Source organism: Apodemus sylvaticus, chromosome 7 (genome assembly GCF_947179515.1).
Source record: "Apodemus sylvaticus chromosome 7, mApoSyl1.1, whole genome shotgun sequence".
Taxonomy (NCBI): Eukaryota; Metazoa; Chordata; class Mammalia; order Rodentia; family Muridae; genus Apodemus; species Apodemus sylvaticus.
In genome coordinates, this window is record NC_067478.1 from 127,590,917 (window position 1) to 127,606,596 (window position 15,680).

General features: G+C 41.5%; 1 protein-coding gene across 1 annotated transcript in view; it reads right to left on the minus strand.

The window, feature by feature from the left end:
* Angptl5 (angiopoietin like 5) overlaps positions 1–15,680 on the minus strand; it is a 56,785-nt gene that overhangs the window by 25,018 nt on the left and 16,087 nt on the right. The window contains 4 exon segments of the mRNA XM_052189415.1: positions 10,146–10,239; positions 11,781–11,879; positions 14,474–14,567; positions 15,227–15,330. Of these exon segments, the coding sequence (XP_052045375.1) occupies positions 10,146–10,239; positions 11,781–11,879; positions 14,474–14,567; positions 15,227–15,330 (391 nt within the window).

Consider the following 15,680-nt stretch of genomic DNA (forward strand, 5'->3'; position numbering starts at 1 on the left):
GGTTAGGATTAGGGTTAGGGTTGGTTTAGGGTTAGTGTTAGGGTTGGGTTAGGGTTAGTGTTGGGTTAGGGTTAAGGTTAGGGTTGGGTTAGGTTTCGAGTTAGGGTTAGAGTTGGGTTAGGGTTGGTTTAGGGTTAGAGTTATGGTTAGGGTTGGGGTTGTGTTAGAGTTGGGGTTGTGTTAGGGTTAGGGTTGGATTAGGGTTAGAGTTAGGTTTAGGGATAGGGTTAGGGTTAGGTTAGTTTTTTTGTTAGTGTTCGTGTTAGGCTTAGTGTTAGGGTTAGGGTTAGGGTTAGGCTTAGGGTTAGGGTTAGTGTTGGGGTTGGGGTTAGGGTTAGTGTTGGGTTACGGTTGGGTTAGGGTTGGTTTAGGGTTAAGGTTATGGTTAGGGTTGGGGTTGGGTTAGGGTTAGGGTTAGCGTTTGACTTAGGGTTATGTTAGGGTTAGTGTTAGGGTTAGTGTTGCGTTAGGGTTAGGGTTAGTGTTGGGTTAGGGTTAGTGTTAGCGTTAGATTAGGGTTAGGGTTAGTTAGGGTTAGGGTTAGGGTTGGGCTTATGGTTAGGGTTAGGGTTAGGGTTGGAGTTGGGGTTAGTGTTGGGTTAGGGTTAGTGTTAGGGTTAGATTAGGGTTACGGTTAGTTAGGGCTAGGGTTGGGTTAGTGTTGGGGTTGAGGTAAGATTGTGGTTAGGGTTATGGTTAGAGTTAGGGTTGGGTTAGGGTTAGGGTTAGGGTTTGGTTTGTGTTAGGGTTAGTGTTGGAATTGGGTTAGACTTAGGGTTAGTGTTGGGGTTAGGGTTAGGGTTAGGTTAGGGTTAGGGTTAGGGGTTAGGGTTAGGTTAGTTTTGGGGTTGGGGTAGGGTTGGGTTTGGAGTTGGTTAGGCTTATGGTTAGTGTTAGGGTTAGGGTTAGGGTTAGGGTTAGTGTTAGGTTAGGGTTATGGTTAGGGTTATGGTTAGATTTAGGGTTGGGTTAGAGTTAGGGTTAGGGTTAGTTAGGGTTAGGGTTAGTGTTGGGTTAGTGTTAGGTTAGGGTTATGGTTAGGGTTATGGTTAGACTTAGGGTTGGGGTAGGGTTGGGGTTAGGGTTAGTTAGGGTTAGGGTTAGGGTTAGTGTTGGGTTAGGGTTAGGGTTAGGGTTAGACTTAGGGTTAGGGTTATGGTTAGACTTAGGGTTAGGGTTAGGTTAGGGTTAGGCTAAGTGTTAGGGTTAGGGTTAGGGTTATGGTTATGGTTATGGTTAGGGTTAGGGTTAGGATTAGTGTTGGGTTAGGGTTAGGGTTAGGGTTAGGGTTAGGGTTATGGTTAGGATTAGTGTTAGGGTTGGGTTAGTGTTGGGGTTGGGGTAGGGTTGGGGTTAGGGTTAGTTAGGGTTAGGGTTAGGGTTAGTGTTGGGTTAGGGTTAGGGTTAGTGTTGGGTTAGGGTTAGGGTTAGTGTTGGGTTAGGGTTAGGGTTAGGGTTTTGGTTAGGGTTAGGTTATGGTTGGGGTTGCGGTTAGGGTTAGGGTTAGGGTTAGTGTTGGGTTAGGGTTAGGTTAGGGTTAGGATTAGGGTTAGGGTTCGTTTAGCGTTAGGGTTGGGTTAGGGTTAGGGTTAGGGTTAGGGTTAGGGTTAGGGTTATGCTTAGAGTTAATGTTGGGTTAGGGTTAGGGTTAGGGTTAGGGTTATGGTTAGAGTTAATGTTGGGTTAGGATTAAGGTTAGAGTTGGGTTAGGGTTGGTTTAGGGTTAGGGTTATGGTTAGGGTTGGGGTTGGGTTAGGGTTAGGGTTGGGTTAGGGTTAGGGTTAGAGTTAATGTTGGGTTAGGGTTAGGGTTAGTGTTAGTGTTGGGTTAGGGTTAGTGTTAGGGTTAGATTAGGGGTAGGGTTAGTTAGGGTTAGGGTTAGGGTTGGGGTTGGGGTTAGTGTTAGGGTTAGATTAGGCGTAGGGTTAGTTAGGGTTAGGGTTAGGGTTGGGGTTGGGGTTAGTGTTGGGTTAGGGTTAGTGTTAGGGTTGGGTTAGTGTTGGGGTTAGGGTTAGGGTTAGGGTTAGGGTTGGGTTAGGGTTAGGGTTAGGGTTGGGTTAGTATTAGCGTTAGTTTTGGATTAGGGTTAGACTTAGGGTTAGTGTTGGCGTTAGGGTTAGGTTAGGGTTAGGGTTAAGGTTAGTTAGGGTTAGGGTTATGGTTAGGGTTAGGGGTTAGGGTTAGGTTAGTGTTGTGGTTGGGGTTAGGGTTAGGGTTAGGGTTAGTGTTAGGGTTAGGGTTAGGTTTAGGGTTAGTGTTAGGGTTATGGTTAGGGTTATGGTTAGACTTAGGGTTGGGTTAGGGTTAGGGTTAGGGTTGGGTTAGGGTTAGGGTTAGGGTTGGGTTAGGGTTAGGGTTAGGGTTATGGTTAGACTTAGGGTTAGGGTTAGGTTAGGGTTAGGCTAAGTGTTAGGGTTAGGGTTATGGTTATGGTTAGGGTTAGGGTTAGGATTAGTGTTGGGTTAGGGTTAGTGTTATGTTTATGGTTATGGTTAGGGTTAGGGTTAGTGTTAGGGTTGGGTTAGTGTTGGGGTTGGGGTTAGGGTTAGTTAGGGTTAGGGTTAGTGTTGGGTTAGGGTTAGGGGTAGTGTTGGATTAGGGTTAGGGTTAGTGTTGGTTTAGGGTTAGGGTTAGGGTTTGGGTTAGGGTTAGGGTTAGGGTTAGTGTTGGGTTAGGGTTAGGTTAGGGTTAGGATTAGGGTTAGGGTTGGTTTAGCTTTAGGGTTAGTGTTGGGTTAGGGTTAGTGTTGGGTTAGGGTTAAGGTTAGAGTTGGGTTAGGGTTGGTTTAGGGTTTTGGTTAGGGTTGGGGTTGGGTTAGGGTTAGGGTTGGGTTAGGGTTAGAGTTAGGGTTAGGGTTAGGTTAGTTTTGTTGTTAGTGTTCGTGTTAGGCTTAGTGTTAGGGTTAGGGTTAGGCTTAGGATTAGAGTTAGTGTTGGGGTTGGGGTAGGGTTGGGGTTAGGGTTAGTGTTGGGTTACGGTTGGGTTAGGCTTGGTTTAGGGTTAGGGTTATGGTTAGGGTTGGGGTTGGGTTAGGGTTAGGGTTAGCGTTTGAGTTAGGGTTGGGTTAGGGTTAGGGTTAGTGTTGGGTTAGGGTTAGGGTTAGGGTTTGGGTTAGGGTTAGGTTATGGTTGGGGTTGGGGTTAGGGTTAGGGTTAGGGTTAGGGTTAGGGTTAGGGTTAGTGTTGGGTTAGGGTTAGGTTAGGGTTAGGATTAGGGTTAGGGTTAGGGTTAGGGTTAGGTTAGGGTTAGGATTAGGGTTAGGGTTAGGGTTACGGTTAGGTTTAGGGTTAGGGTTAGGGTTGGTTTAGGGTTAAGGTTAGAGTTGGGTTAGGGTTGGTTTAGGGTTAGGGTTAGGGTTAGGGTTAGGGCTAGGGTTAGGGTTATGGTTGGGGTTGGGGTTGGGTTAGAGTTGGGGTTGGGTTAGGGTTAGGGTTGGGTTAGGGTTAGAGTTAGGGTTAGGGCTAGGGTTATGGTTAGGGTTAGGCTTAGGCTTAGGGTTAGGGTTATTGTTGGGGTTGGGGTAGGGTTGGTGTTAGGGTTAGTGTTGGGTTAGGGTTAGGGTTAGGGTTAGTGTTGGGTTAGGGTTAGGGTTAGTTAGGGTTAGGGTTAGTGTTGGGTTAGGGTTAGGGTTAGATTAGGGTTAGGGTTAGTTAGTGTTAGGGTTAGGGTTGAGCTTATGGTTAGGGTTCGGGTTAGGGTTGGGTTAGTGTTGGGGTTATGGTTAGGGTTAGGGTTAGGGTTAGCGTTAGTTAGGGTTAGGGTTAGTGTTAGGATTATGGTTAGACTTAGACTTAGGGTTAGGGTTAGGGTTATGGTTGGGGTTGGGGTTAGTGTTGGGTTAGGGTTAGTGTTAGGGTTAGATTAGGGTTAGGGTTAGGGTTAGGTTTAGGGTTGGGTTAGTGTTGGGGTTGAGATAGGGTTGGTGTTAGGGTTAGGGTTAGGGTTAGGGTTAGGGTTAGGGTTAGGGTTAGAGTTAGTTAGGGTTAGGGTTAGGGTTAGCATTGGTTTAGGGTTAGAGTTAGGGTTGGGTTGTGTTTGGGTTAGGGTTAGGCTTAGGGTTTGGGTTAGGGTTAGGGTTATGGTTAGTGTTATGGTTAGACTTAGAGTTGGGTTAGGGTTAGGGTTAGGGTTAGGGTTATGGTTAGACTTAGGGTTAGGGTTAGGATTAGACTTAGGGTTAGGGTTAGGTTAGGGTTAGGCTAAGTGTTAGGGTTAGGGTTAGGGTTATGATTATGGTTAGGGTTAGGGTTAGCGTTATTGTTAGGGTTGGGTTAGTGCTAGGGTTGGGGTAGGGTTGGGGTTAGGGTTAGTTAGGGTTAGGGTTAGGGTTAGTGTTGGGTTATGGTTAGGGTTAGGATTAGGGTTAGGGTTGGTTTAGGGTTAGGGTTATGTTAGGGTTGGGTTAGGTTTAGGGTTAGGGTTAGGGTTGGGGTTGGGTTAGTGTTGTTGTTAGGGTTAGGGTTAAGGTTAGGCTTAGGGTTGGTTAGTTTTGGGGTTGGGGTTAGTGTTAGGGTTAGGGTCATGGTTAGAGTTAGGGTTAGTGTTAGGTTTTGGGTTAGGGTTAGGGTTAGTGTTAGTGTTGGGTTAGGGTTAGGGTTAGCGTTGGGTTAGGGTTAGGGTTTGGGTTTGGGTTAGTGTTAGGGTTAGGGTTAGGGGTAGGGGTTGGGATTAGGGGTTAGGGGTTAGGGGTTAGGGTTAGGGTTAGGGTTAGGGTTATGGTTAAGGTAAGGCTTAGGGTTGGTTAGTGTTGGGGTTGGGGTTAGTGTTAGGGTTAGGGTTATGGTTAGGGTTATGGTTAGGGTCATGGTTAGAGTTAGGGTTAGTGTTAGGGTTTGGGTTAGGGTTAGGGTTAGTGTTGTGTTAGGGTTAGGGTTAGCGTTGGGTTAGGGTTAGGGTTTGGGTTAGGGTTAGGGTTAGGGGTACGGGTTGGGGTTAGTGGTTAGGGGTTAGGGTTAGTGTTAGGGTTAGGGTTAGGGTTAAGGTTAGGCTTAGGGATGGTTAGTTTTGGGGTTGGGGTTAGTGTTAGGGTTAGGGTTATGGTTAGGGTTATGGTTAGGGTCATGGTTAGAGTTAGGGTTAGTGTTAGGGTTTGGGTTGGGTTAGGGTTAGGGTTTGGGTTAGGGTTGGAGTTGGGGTTGGGTTGGGAAAGCACAAACAAGCAAATGACAGAACTGAGCAAAACCATCCAGGATCTAAAATCAGAAGTAGAAACAACTAAGAAAACTCAAAGGGAGACAACTTTGGAGATAGAAAGCCTTGGGAAGAAATCAGGGGACATAGATGCAAATATCAACAACAGAATACAAGAGATAGAAGAAAGAATCTCAGATGCTGAAGATACCATAGAAACCATGGACTCAACAGTTAAAGAAAATGCAAAATGCAAAAAGCTTGTAACCCAAAATATCCAGGAAGTCCAGGACACAATGAGAAGACCAAACCTCAGGATTATAGGCATAGATGAGAGTGAAGATTTACAACTTAAAGGGCCAGCAAATATCTTCAACAAAATTATGGAAGAAAACTTCCCTAACCTAAAGAGAGAGATGCCCATGAATATACAAGAAGCCTACAGAACTCCAAACAGACTGGACCAGAACAGAAACTCCTCCCGTCACATAATAATCAAAACCTCAAATGTTCTAAACAAAGAAAGAATATTAAAAGCAGTAAGAGAAAAAGGCCAAGTAACATATAAAGGAAGACCTATCAGAATCACAGCAGACTTCTCACCTGAGACTATGAAAGCTAGAAGATCCTGGGCAGATCTCATGCAGACTCTAAGAGAACATAAATGCCAGCTGAGACTACTATACCCAGCGAAACTCTCAATTACTATAGATGGAGAAACCAAGATATTCCACAACAAAACCAAATTTATACAATATCTTTCCACAAACCTAGCCCTACAAAGGATAATAGGGGGAAACCACCACTACAATGAGGGAAACTATACCCTGGAAAAAGCAGGATATTGAGCTTCTTTCATGAAACCCAAAGAAGATAACCACACACGTATAAAATTAACATCAAAAATTATAGGAAGCAATAACCACTACTCCTTAATATCTCTTAACATCAATGGACTCAATTCCCCAATAAAAAGACATAGACTAACAGACTGGTTACATAAACAGGACCCTACATTTTGCTGCATACAGGAAACAAACCTCAGTGGCAAAGACAAAAACTACCTTAGAGTAAAAGGCTGGAAGACAATTCTACAAACAAATGGTCTCAGGAAACAAGCCGGAGTTGCCATTCTAATATCAGATAAAATTGACTTTCAACCCAAAGTCATCAAAAGAGACATGGAAGGACACTACTTGTTGGTCAAAGGAAAAATCCAACAAGAAGAACTCTCAATCCTGAACATCTATGCCCCAAATACAAGGGCGCCCTCATTCATAAAAGAAACTTTACTAAAGCTCAAAGCACACATTGCACCTAACACAATAATTGTGGGGGACTTCAACACTCCACTCTCACCAATGGACCGATCAGGAAAACAGAAACTAAACAGGGACACAGTAAAACTAATTGAAGCTTTGGACCAATTGGAGTTAACAGATATATATAGAACTTTTCATCACAAAGCAAAAGAATATACCTTTTTCTCAGCACCTCATGGTCCCTTCTGCAAAATCGATCATATAGTTGGTCACAAGACAGACCTCAACAAATATAAGAAGATTGAAATAATCCCATGCTTCCTATCAGATCACTATGGAGTAAAAGTGATCTTCAATAGCAACAAAAACAACAGAAAGCCCACATACACATGGAAACTGAACAATACTCTACTCAATGATACCTTGGTCAAGGAAGAAATAAAGAAAGAAATCAAAGATTTCTTAGAATTTAATGAAAATGAAGGCACAACATACACAAATCTATGGGACACAATGAAACCAGTGCTAAGAGGAAAACTCATAGCTTTTGAGTGCCTCCAAAAAGAAATTCGAGAGAGCAAACACTAGAAGATTAACGGAACAACTGAAAGCCCTGGAACAAGAAAAAGCTAATTCACCCAGGAGGAGGAGAAGACAGGAAATCATCAAACTCAGGGCTGAAACAATCAAGTAGAAACCAGGAGAACCATACAAAGAATCAATAAAACCAGGAGCTTGTTCTTTGAAAAAAACAAGATAGATAAGCCCTTAGCCAGACTAACCAAAGGGCACAGAGACAGTATCCAAATTAACAAAATTAGAAACGAAAGCAGAGATATTACAACAGAAACCGAGGAAATTCAAAAAGTCATCAGATCCTACTACAAAAACCTGTATTCAACACAACTGGAGAATCTGGAGGAAATGGACATTTTCTTAGACAGATACCAAATACCAAAATTAAACCAGGATCAAATAGATCATCTAAACAGTCCCATAACCCCTAAAGAAATAGAAGGGGTCATAGAAAGGCTTCTGACCAAAAAAAGCACAGGACCAGATGATTTCAGTGCAGAATTCTATCAGGCCTTCAAAGAAGACCTAACACCAATACTCTTCAAACTTTTCCACCAAATAGAAACAGAAGGAACACTACCCAACTCCTTCTTCGAAGCCACTATTGCGCTGATACCAAAACCACACAAAGATCCAACTAAGAAAGAGAATTTCAGGCCAGTTTCCCTTATGAATATCAATGCAAAAATACTCAATAAAATTCTTGCCAACCGAATCCAAGAACACATCAAAACGATCATCCACCACGATCAAGTAGGATTCATCCCAGGGATGCAGGGATGGTTCAATATAAGGAAATCCATCAATGCTATCCACTACATAAACAAACTCAAAGAAAAAAACCACATGATCATTTCATTAGATGCTGAAAAAGCATTTGACAAAATTCAGCATCCTTTCATGATAAAAGTCTTGGAAAGGACAGGAATTCAAGGCCCATATCTAAACATAGTAAAAGCAATATACAGTAAACCGGTAGCCAACATCAAACTAAATGGAGAGAAACTTGAAGCAATCCCACTAAAATCAGGGACTAGACAAGGCTGCCCCTCTCTCCATATCTTTTCAATATAGTTCTTGAAGTCCTAGCTAGAGCAATTAGACAACATAAGGAAGTCAAAGGGATACAAATTGGAAAGGAAGAAGTCAAACTATCACTATTTGCAGATGATATGATAGTATACTTAAGTGACCCTAAAAACTCTACTAGAGAACTTCTACAGCTAGTAAACAACTTCAGCAAAGTAGCTGGCTACAAAATCAACGCAAGCAAATCAGTAGCCTTTATATATTCAAAGGATAAGCAGACTGAGAAAGAAATTGGGGAAATGACTCCCTTCACAATAGCTACAAACAGCATAAAGTATCTTGGGGTGACTCTAACCAAACATGTGAAAGACCTATATGACAAGAACTTCAGATCTCTGAAGAAGGAAATCGAAGAAGATCTCAGAAATGGAAAAATCTTCCATGCTTGTGGATTGGCAGGATTAATATAGTTAAAATGGCCATCTTGCCAAAGGCAATCTACAGATTCAGTGCTATCCCCATAAAAATCCCAACCCAGTTCTTCATAGAGCAAGAAAGAGCAATTCTCAAATTCATCTGGAATAACAAAAAACCCAGGATAGCTAAAACTATTCTCAACAGTAAAAGAACTTAAGGGGGATTCAGTATCTCCCAGACTTTAAACTTTACTACAGAGCAATAGTGATAAAAACTGCATGGTATTGGTACAATATCAGGCAAGCGGATCAATGGAATAGGATTGAAGACCCAGAAATGAACCAACACACCTATGGTCACTTGATCTTCGACAAAGGAGCTGAAAGCATCCAGTGGAAAAAAGATAGTCTTTTCAACAAATGGTGCTGGTTCAATTGGAGGTCAGCATGCTGAAGAATGCGAATCGATCCATTCTTATCTCCTTGTAGTAAGCTCAACTCCAAATGGATCAAGGACCTCCACATAAAACCTGACACACTGAAACTAATCGAAAAGAAACTGGGGAAGACCCTGGAGGACATGGGCACAGGGGAAAAGTTCCTGAATAGCCACCAATAGCTTATGCTCTAAGATCAAGAATTGACAAATGGGACCTCATAAAACTACAAAGTTTCTGTAAGGCAAAGGACACTGTCAAAAGGACAAAACGTCAACCAACAGATTGGGAAAGGATCTTCACCAACCCTAAATGCGACAGAGGGCTAATATCTAATATATACAAAGAACTCAAGAAGGTAAAACCCAGAGAACCAAATAACCCCATTAAAAAGTGGGGTACAGAGCTAAACAAAGAATTCTCACATGAAGAACTTCGGAGAGCTGAGAAACACCTTAAGAAATGTTCAACATCATTAATCATTAGGGAAATGCAAAATCAAAACAACCCTGAGATTTCACCTCACACCAATCAGAATGGCTAAGGTCACAAACTCAGGAGACAGCAGGTGTTGGCGAGGATGTGGAGAAAGAGGAACAGTCTTCCACTGCTGGTGGGATTGCAAGATGGTGCAACCACTTTGGAAATCAGTCTGGCAGTTCCTCAGAAAACTGGGCATGATAATTCCTGAGGACCCTGTTACACCACTCCTGGGCATATATCCAGAGGATTCTTCAGCATGCAATAAGGACACATGCTCCACTATGTTCATAGCAGCCCTATTTGTAGTAGCCAGAAGCTGGAAAGAACCCAGGTGTCCTTCAATGGAGGAATGGATACAAAAAATATGGTATATTTACACAATGGAGTACTATTCAGCCATTAGAAACAATGAATTCATGAAATTCTTAGACAAATGGATGGAGCTGGAGAACATCATACTAAGTGAGGTAACCCAGTCTCAAAAGATCAATCATGGTATGCACTCACTGATGAGTGGATATTAGCCTAGAAACTTTGAATACCCAAGACATAATCCACAAACTAAAGGATGTCCAAAAAGAATGGAGGAGTGGCCCCTGGTTCTGGAAAGACTCAGTGCAAGAGTATAGAGGAATTCCAGAACAGGGAAGCGGGAAGGGGTGGATGGAGGAACAGGGGGAGGGAAGAGGGCTTATGGGACTTGTGGGGAGTGGGGACCCAGAAAAGGGGAAATCATTTGAAATGTAAATAAAAAATGTATCAATTTAAAAAAAAAAAAAGGTCTCCAAATCCATCCAGGAAGTCGGTAAAGGTCTCCAAATCCATCCAGGAAGTCGGTTGCCCTGTTGAGCCTTCTCTGAAGCACTGTCCATCCTCCTCCTCTGAAATCCATGTCACAAGTCACCTATGATGGGCCAGGAAAACACACCATTGTCCTCATTATCTGACATAACTCATTCATACCCTATAGACAGACAAACACAGGAAAGTTTTCAATACTATGCATTCATATATTTAATTCTCTAGAGATATTACTACTTAAACTCAAAATTAAGATAACTGCAGCCCTGTGTGAGATACTTTTAAAAGACATAACTGTTTGTAGTAACTATTTGTAGTATTTATTTATTCCTCAGTACATTCGGGACAACAGAACTGCTGTGACATGGTGGAGAGATGGCGGAGAGATGGTTCACTTTGCACATGGCGTTGTTCTTTCAGCTATAGTGCTGGTTTTTAACTTGGTAACTAGAGTTGCCTGCTTGCCTCTTGTTTCTCATCTCTGACAATCTAGTGTTTCTCAATCTGGTGTTCAGATGGACATTTCAAGACAGAAAAGCACGATCTGAGGCCAGTCAGCAGGTGCTCACAGGCGCCTCAGTTGAAACTGTGTGAGACACACCTGCTGGGTTTCATAGAAATGACAGGGGAAGAAATCAACATAATTCCCTCTACCAGAAACTTCCCACTCAGAGACAGAAAAAAGAAAGCTGAGGGAAGCTGGCATCAGCACAGCCCAGGAGAGGGGATCTCACAGCTGCCTCCCGCAGCCTGAGATGCCCTCCTCCTACCACTGTTCACACCCAGCAGTGGGCGTGTAGGCAGAGTGTCTTACATGATTTTAAAAGTACTTCCCACATAATTTCCAATTTCTTGACATCTTGTTAATAGAATTTTCAAGAGAAATTATGGTAATACCTCCAAGAAAAGAAACTGGTTTTATCTATTTAGAAAAAAAAAAAAGGTTGTTGTACAACATTGACTATTGGTAAACTTCAAGGATCATAATTCTTTTATATACTGAGAAATTATCCAGAAAAAAGTATGCATACACACATATACATTTTTTCTATCCTTAAGCATCACGTGCAGCAGGTTTCTGCTAGAAATACAGGCAAACAAGCAGTAAAGATGAACAACATGTAATTCATATTAGCCAAATTCAGCATGGATCCATTTGTCAACATCCCTTATGCGCAAGTAAAATATTTTTCTATTAATTTTTTTTATTTTTGAAACAAAGTCTCACACTGTAAAATCATGTATCATCAAAAGAAAGCATAGCCATCAGTAGAAAGAAAAGTGAATATACTTCAGAAAGCCCCAAGTTATAGCAAATGTTTATTGTCTGGTTTCCATAGTTTTTATATAAGTCCAAGGATTTATACTGCACAGTTCTGCCTCCATAAGGGTAACGTGAAACCTTGCAACAAAGAGATTTACTTTAAATACTGTAATTATGGAAACTTAGATAGGAGACTGAAGTTCATGGTCTGAGCAGAAAATGTAAAGGAAACCAAAGTTTTGAAACTGTAAATATTACTAGCTTATTTAAATTTTCAAGATAAAAATTAATAAAAATAAATATTAATACAATTATAATTTTAATATTAATTAAGTCATGTTGATATTTGCTTTATTCTATATAATAAGGGAAAACTTTATCTCAAATGGGTAGCTCAATCCTTCTGGAAAGATTATATATAAACGATTAGGGGTTTTAGTGACAGAGCCAATCGAATCTTTAATATCAGTGCAAGCCAAACCTAGGAAAATAAAAGGTAGTGCACATTCAATTATACCCAAGAGACTCACTTAACAGCAGAAAATTGACAATGCTTGCTGAAATTGTTGCTACAATTCCTAGTTGTGATGTCATGAAAAATTACCAGTTTTAGAATTCAAGAGAAAAATATATGAAAAAAACAGTAATTAAAGAATTTAGGCTACAGTAAATCCTTGCCAATAGCATCTCTTTTAGTGATTAGTGTTTACAAGTCTCATTAAGAGATGGCTTAATGATTAAGAGCACCGACTGCTCTTGCAGAGGATCTAGGTTATGGTCCTAGCCCCCAGATGGCGGCTCACAGCTGTCTGAAACTTCAGTGCCAGAAGATCCAACACTCTGGTTCCCTGCACACACTTGATACACATAAACTCACACTGGCACACACACGTACATGTAAATAAAAATAGAGTAAATCTTTAAAAGTCTCATTTGAGATCAACACTTATTGTACAATTATGTGTTCTCTTTTCCAATGAATCTAAGTTAGCCCAAGTTTATCTTTAATATATTAAGGATGAATAGAGAGGCTAAAACTTAAGGAACAAGTAGGTTAACTATAATTAATACATCCTTGACCATCAATGCCAATAACAAAAAGATGGAAGAAGTCAGTTTCTTCACCAAAAATACATTAAGCATGCCCAGTGTATGCTGTCTACAAAACTTAAAGCTGCAGTACCCTCACTCCCAAAGCATTCATTTCCACAAGTGATTATAAATATATGTCTGTAATACCAGTGTGCTAAGGAGTACTGCATGCTATTTGAGGATATTCCAGCATATATTTTATAACCCCAACCCCTGATCCCAGTTACTTGGGAAACTGAGGCAGGAAAGTTTACCCTGACTACATAGTTCAAAGCCCTTGAGTAACTTAATAAGACTCTGTCTCAAAACAAGAAGTAAAAAGAGGTTTGGGAAGTAACTTATTGATCCATCACTTGCCTACCACGCATAGAACTCTGGGTTCAGTCACAAGTACCACCTCCTCACAAAACCATTTTTGGAGTATTACTTGGGTGACTGCTTTGAGTTTGAGGCCAACTACTTCCTAGCCAGGAACCATTAGCTAACCACTGGAAGCCTTAGAATATTTACCTAATATAGGAACGATAACAGTGCTAACTGCTTCATAGCATATTCTGGAGGTGTAAAAAGCAGTTTACCACACATTAACCTGTAGAAAACATCTCAACAAAAGTCTACGTATAAAGTGTTGTTCCCCTTTCCTTCGTTTCCGGGAGCCGTGATTTTGTGGCTTGCATTCTAAACAAGAGACATTGTTATGGTGGAGCCACTCTCAGAGGGGTGGGGAAGCCTGCTGTACAGGATGAGCCTACAGCAGAGCACGTGCTCGGGTTTGGGGGTTCACATGTCATGTTCTCCACCTGATGCTGGTGCTGTGAGGCAAGTCTCGATGCTGTTCTTGCTGTGCATCACACAAACTTTCTGAACGTTTTGTGATGTACTCATTCACCCCTCACAGCAACTCTGTAAGTCTGCAAAAGTTAACTAGCATTCACGGTAACTTGTCTGGCTTTAGAGTTACCTGGATTCAAAACTTAAGATGTGTACATGAGATAGTCTCCAAAAGGTTTATGAAGAAGAAAGATGCGACTTGAAGTTGGGTGATACCATGTTCACGGACTGGGATCCCACACTGAATAAACAGGAAGAGGCAAGCTGGGGGGCGGGGGCAGCACTCCCCTCTCTGCAGATGCAGTGTGATCAGCCACCTCACACTCCTGCTGCCTGCCATGCCTCTCCGCCTCCGTGCAGTGGATGCTCCAACTGTGAGCCCTACAATAAGCTTACTGATGAGCAAACTAAGAGCAACAAGTCAGCAGCGTGGAGACTCGGGGCCAGCCTGACGTGGGAGCTCATGCTCTGCTAGACTTTGCTACCACTGAGAAGAGACAGTAGAGTAAGTCATTATAAAGAACCATGGGGCAGTGCTTGTCCTCATAACAGGAACAAGGAGAGGCTCAATCCCTGCCTGTTCCCTCCCCCTTTCCCTCTAAGAAAAACCTAGGAACATATATTCCAGCCTTAGTAACAGTTATTTGCTTGGAGTTTTTATATAAATTCATATTTGTAAGACTCACAAGACATTTTTTAGAAGCACAAGCATGTAGGAATAAATAAGTTACATTTTAGTGCAAAAAAGTTACATTTATTTCTGCATTAAATAAATGTCTTTTTCCTTTTAATTTTTATATCCCAGTTTGAAACATGTGAAAAAAAAACATTTTTCCCAGGTGGGAGGAATTCTGGAGCTTCTCTTCTTTGTGAAAAGTACTTATTAATAAAAGGCCAGGGTTGGGCGCTCAGGACGAAGCATCGACAGTTACTCGATCATCAGTGGTTACGGAATATTACTTTACAGCTATGGCTTCAGACAGTGGAAAAGTTCCTCCGCCTAGGAAAGGACACATGGTGTAATTGGGTTAATGGCAGATACCAGTTGTCCAGACTGTTAGGAAACTGTGAGCAGTTGCAGTGAACCAAGCTGTCCAGAAATTGTTGAGTATTAAAACAGAAGTGTGAAGGCTGAAATACCAGTACTCTTACCATGTGATTGAACAGCGCCAGGAAGAAAAGAACCCAGCTGCTGTCTAAAAATTTCTGTAGTCAAAAGGAGAACTTGATTCATGAGCTCATTAACCTAAACACAGACACACAAGGCAAGGTTATACTTAGCTAAATTATATAAATGCTGTCTCTAAGCCTGCAAAGGGATGCCTTCTCTTGTTCTAAGTTGGATTCTTAGTGTTTTAACCCAACAAAGACATAAGTAGCAATCATTCACTCAGTAGTGTTCCTGCCCTGTGACTGTTCTGACTGTGCCTGAAGCATTGCTGGGCCTCTCACTGCCTCGCTTCTGCCTTCTGGACCCATCCTCCACACCAGCTGTTGATGGGATGATGTCTCCTTACTCTTACACTCAATGGCCCATTTACACACTCCCAAACTCACTAGCCCTTCCAGCCCTGTACCAACTCATCAGCACCCCATGAAGGTACTGCGTGCCCTCCTTACCCAACCTTGTAACATTTAAAGCATTTACTCTTCTCTCACTGCTCAGCTCACAGGCTCCCTCTTGGGAGAGGCTTCCCATATCATTCTGACAGAATTCAGATTATCTCTATTTTTCCATATTTGCTTTCTCATTATCCCTTGAATGAAGGCCGCTGCTTCATTGCAATATGTTACACTGCTTAGATCTCAGATCATAGCTGCTGAACATCAGTGCATAAAATAAAATGACTGTGCTTCCAGTCAGCTATGTCAGAAATGCCATGAAACACCAAAAGAATTCCATACCTGGCAAGGTAAGTAATCCAAAGATGTTTGCTGCTAATCCGTTACATTTCTTAGTAGTTTTCTGGCACTTCTTGTATAAGAAACAATAGAATTTTGCAGATTTCCTTAATGAGAAAAAAGAATGACTTTTACATTGATATATAAAACAATGTAATATAATGTTTTATAATATATAAAATTTTACAGGGAAAATAATGAATTTTATTGATTTGGGATAAATAGATAATAGTATATCAATTTATCTAAATGTATAACATATATTTTAGTTACTATATATGTTTAAGAGGCCAAAAAGATAGCTCAGTGGGTAAATCACCTGGCACAAATTAGAAAACCTGAGTTAAATTCCTTGGACTCACATGGTAGGAGGAAAAAACTGACTCCTGAAAATTGTACTCCAACTTCTACATGTGTGTCCTGGTGTGTGGATGCACACACACACACACACACACTA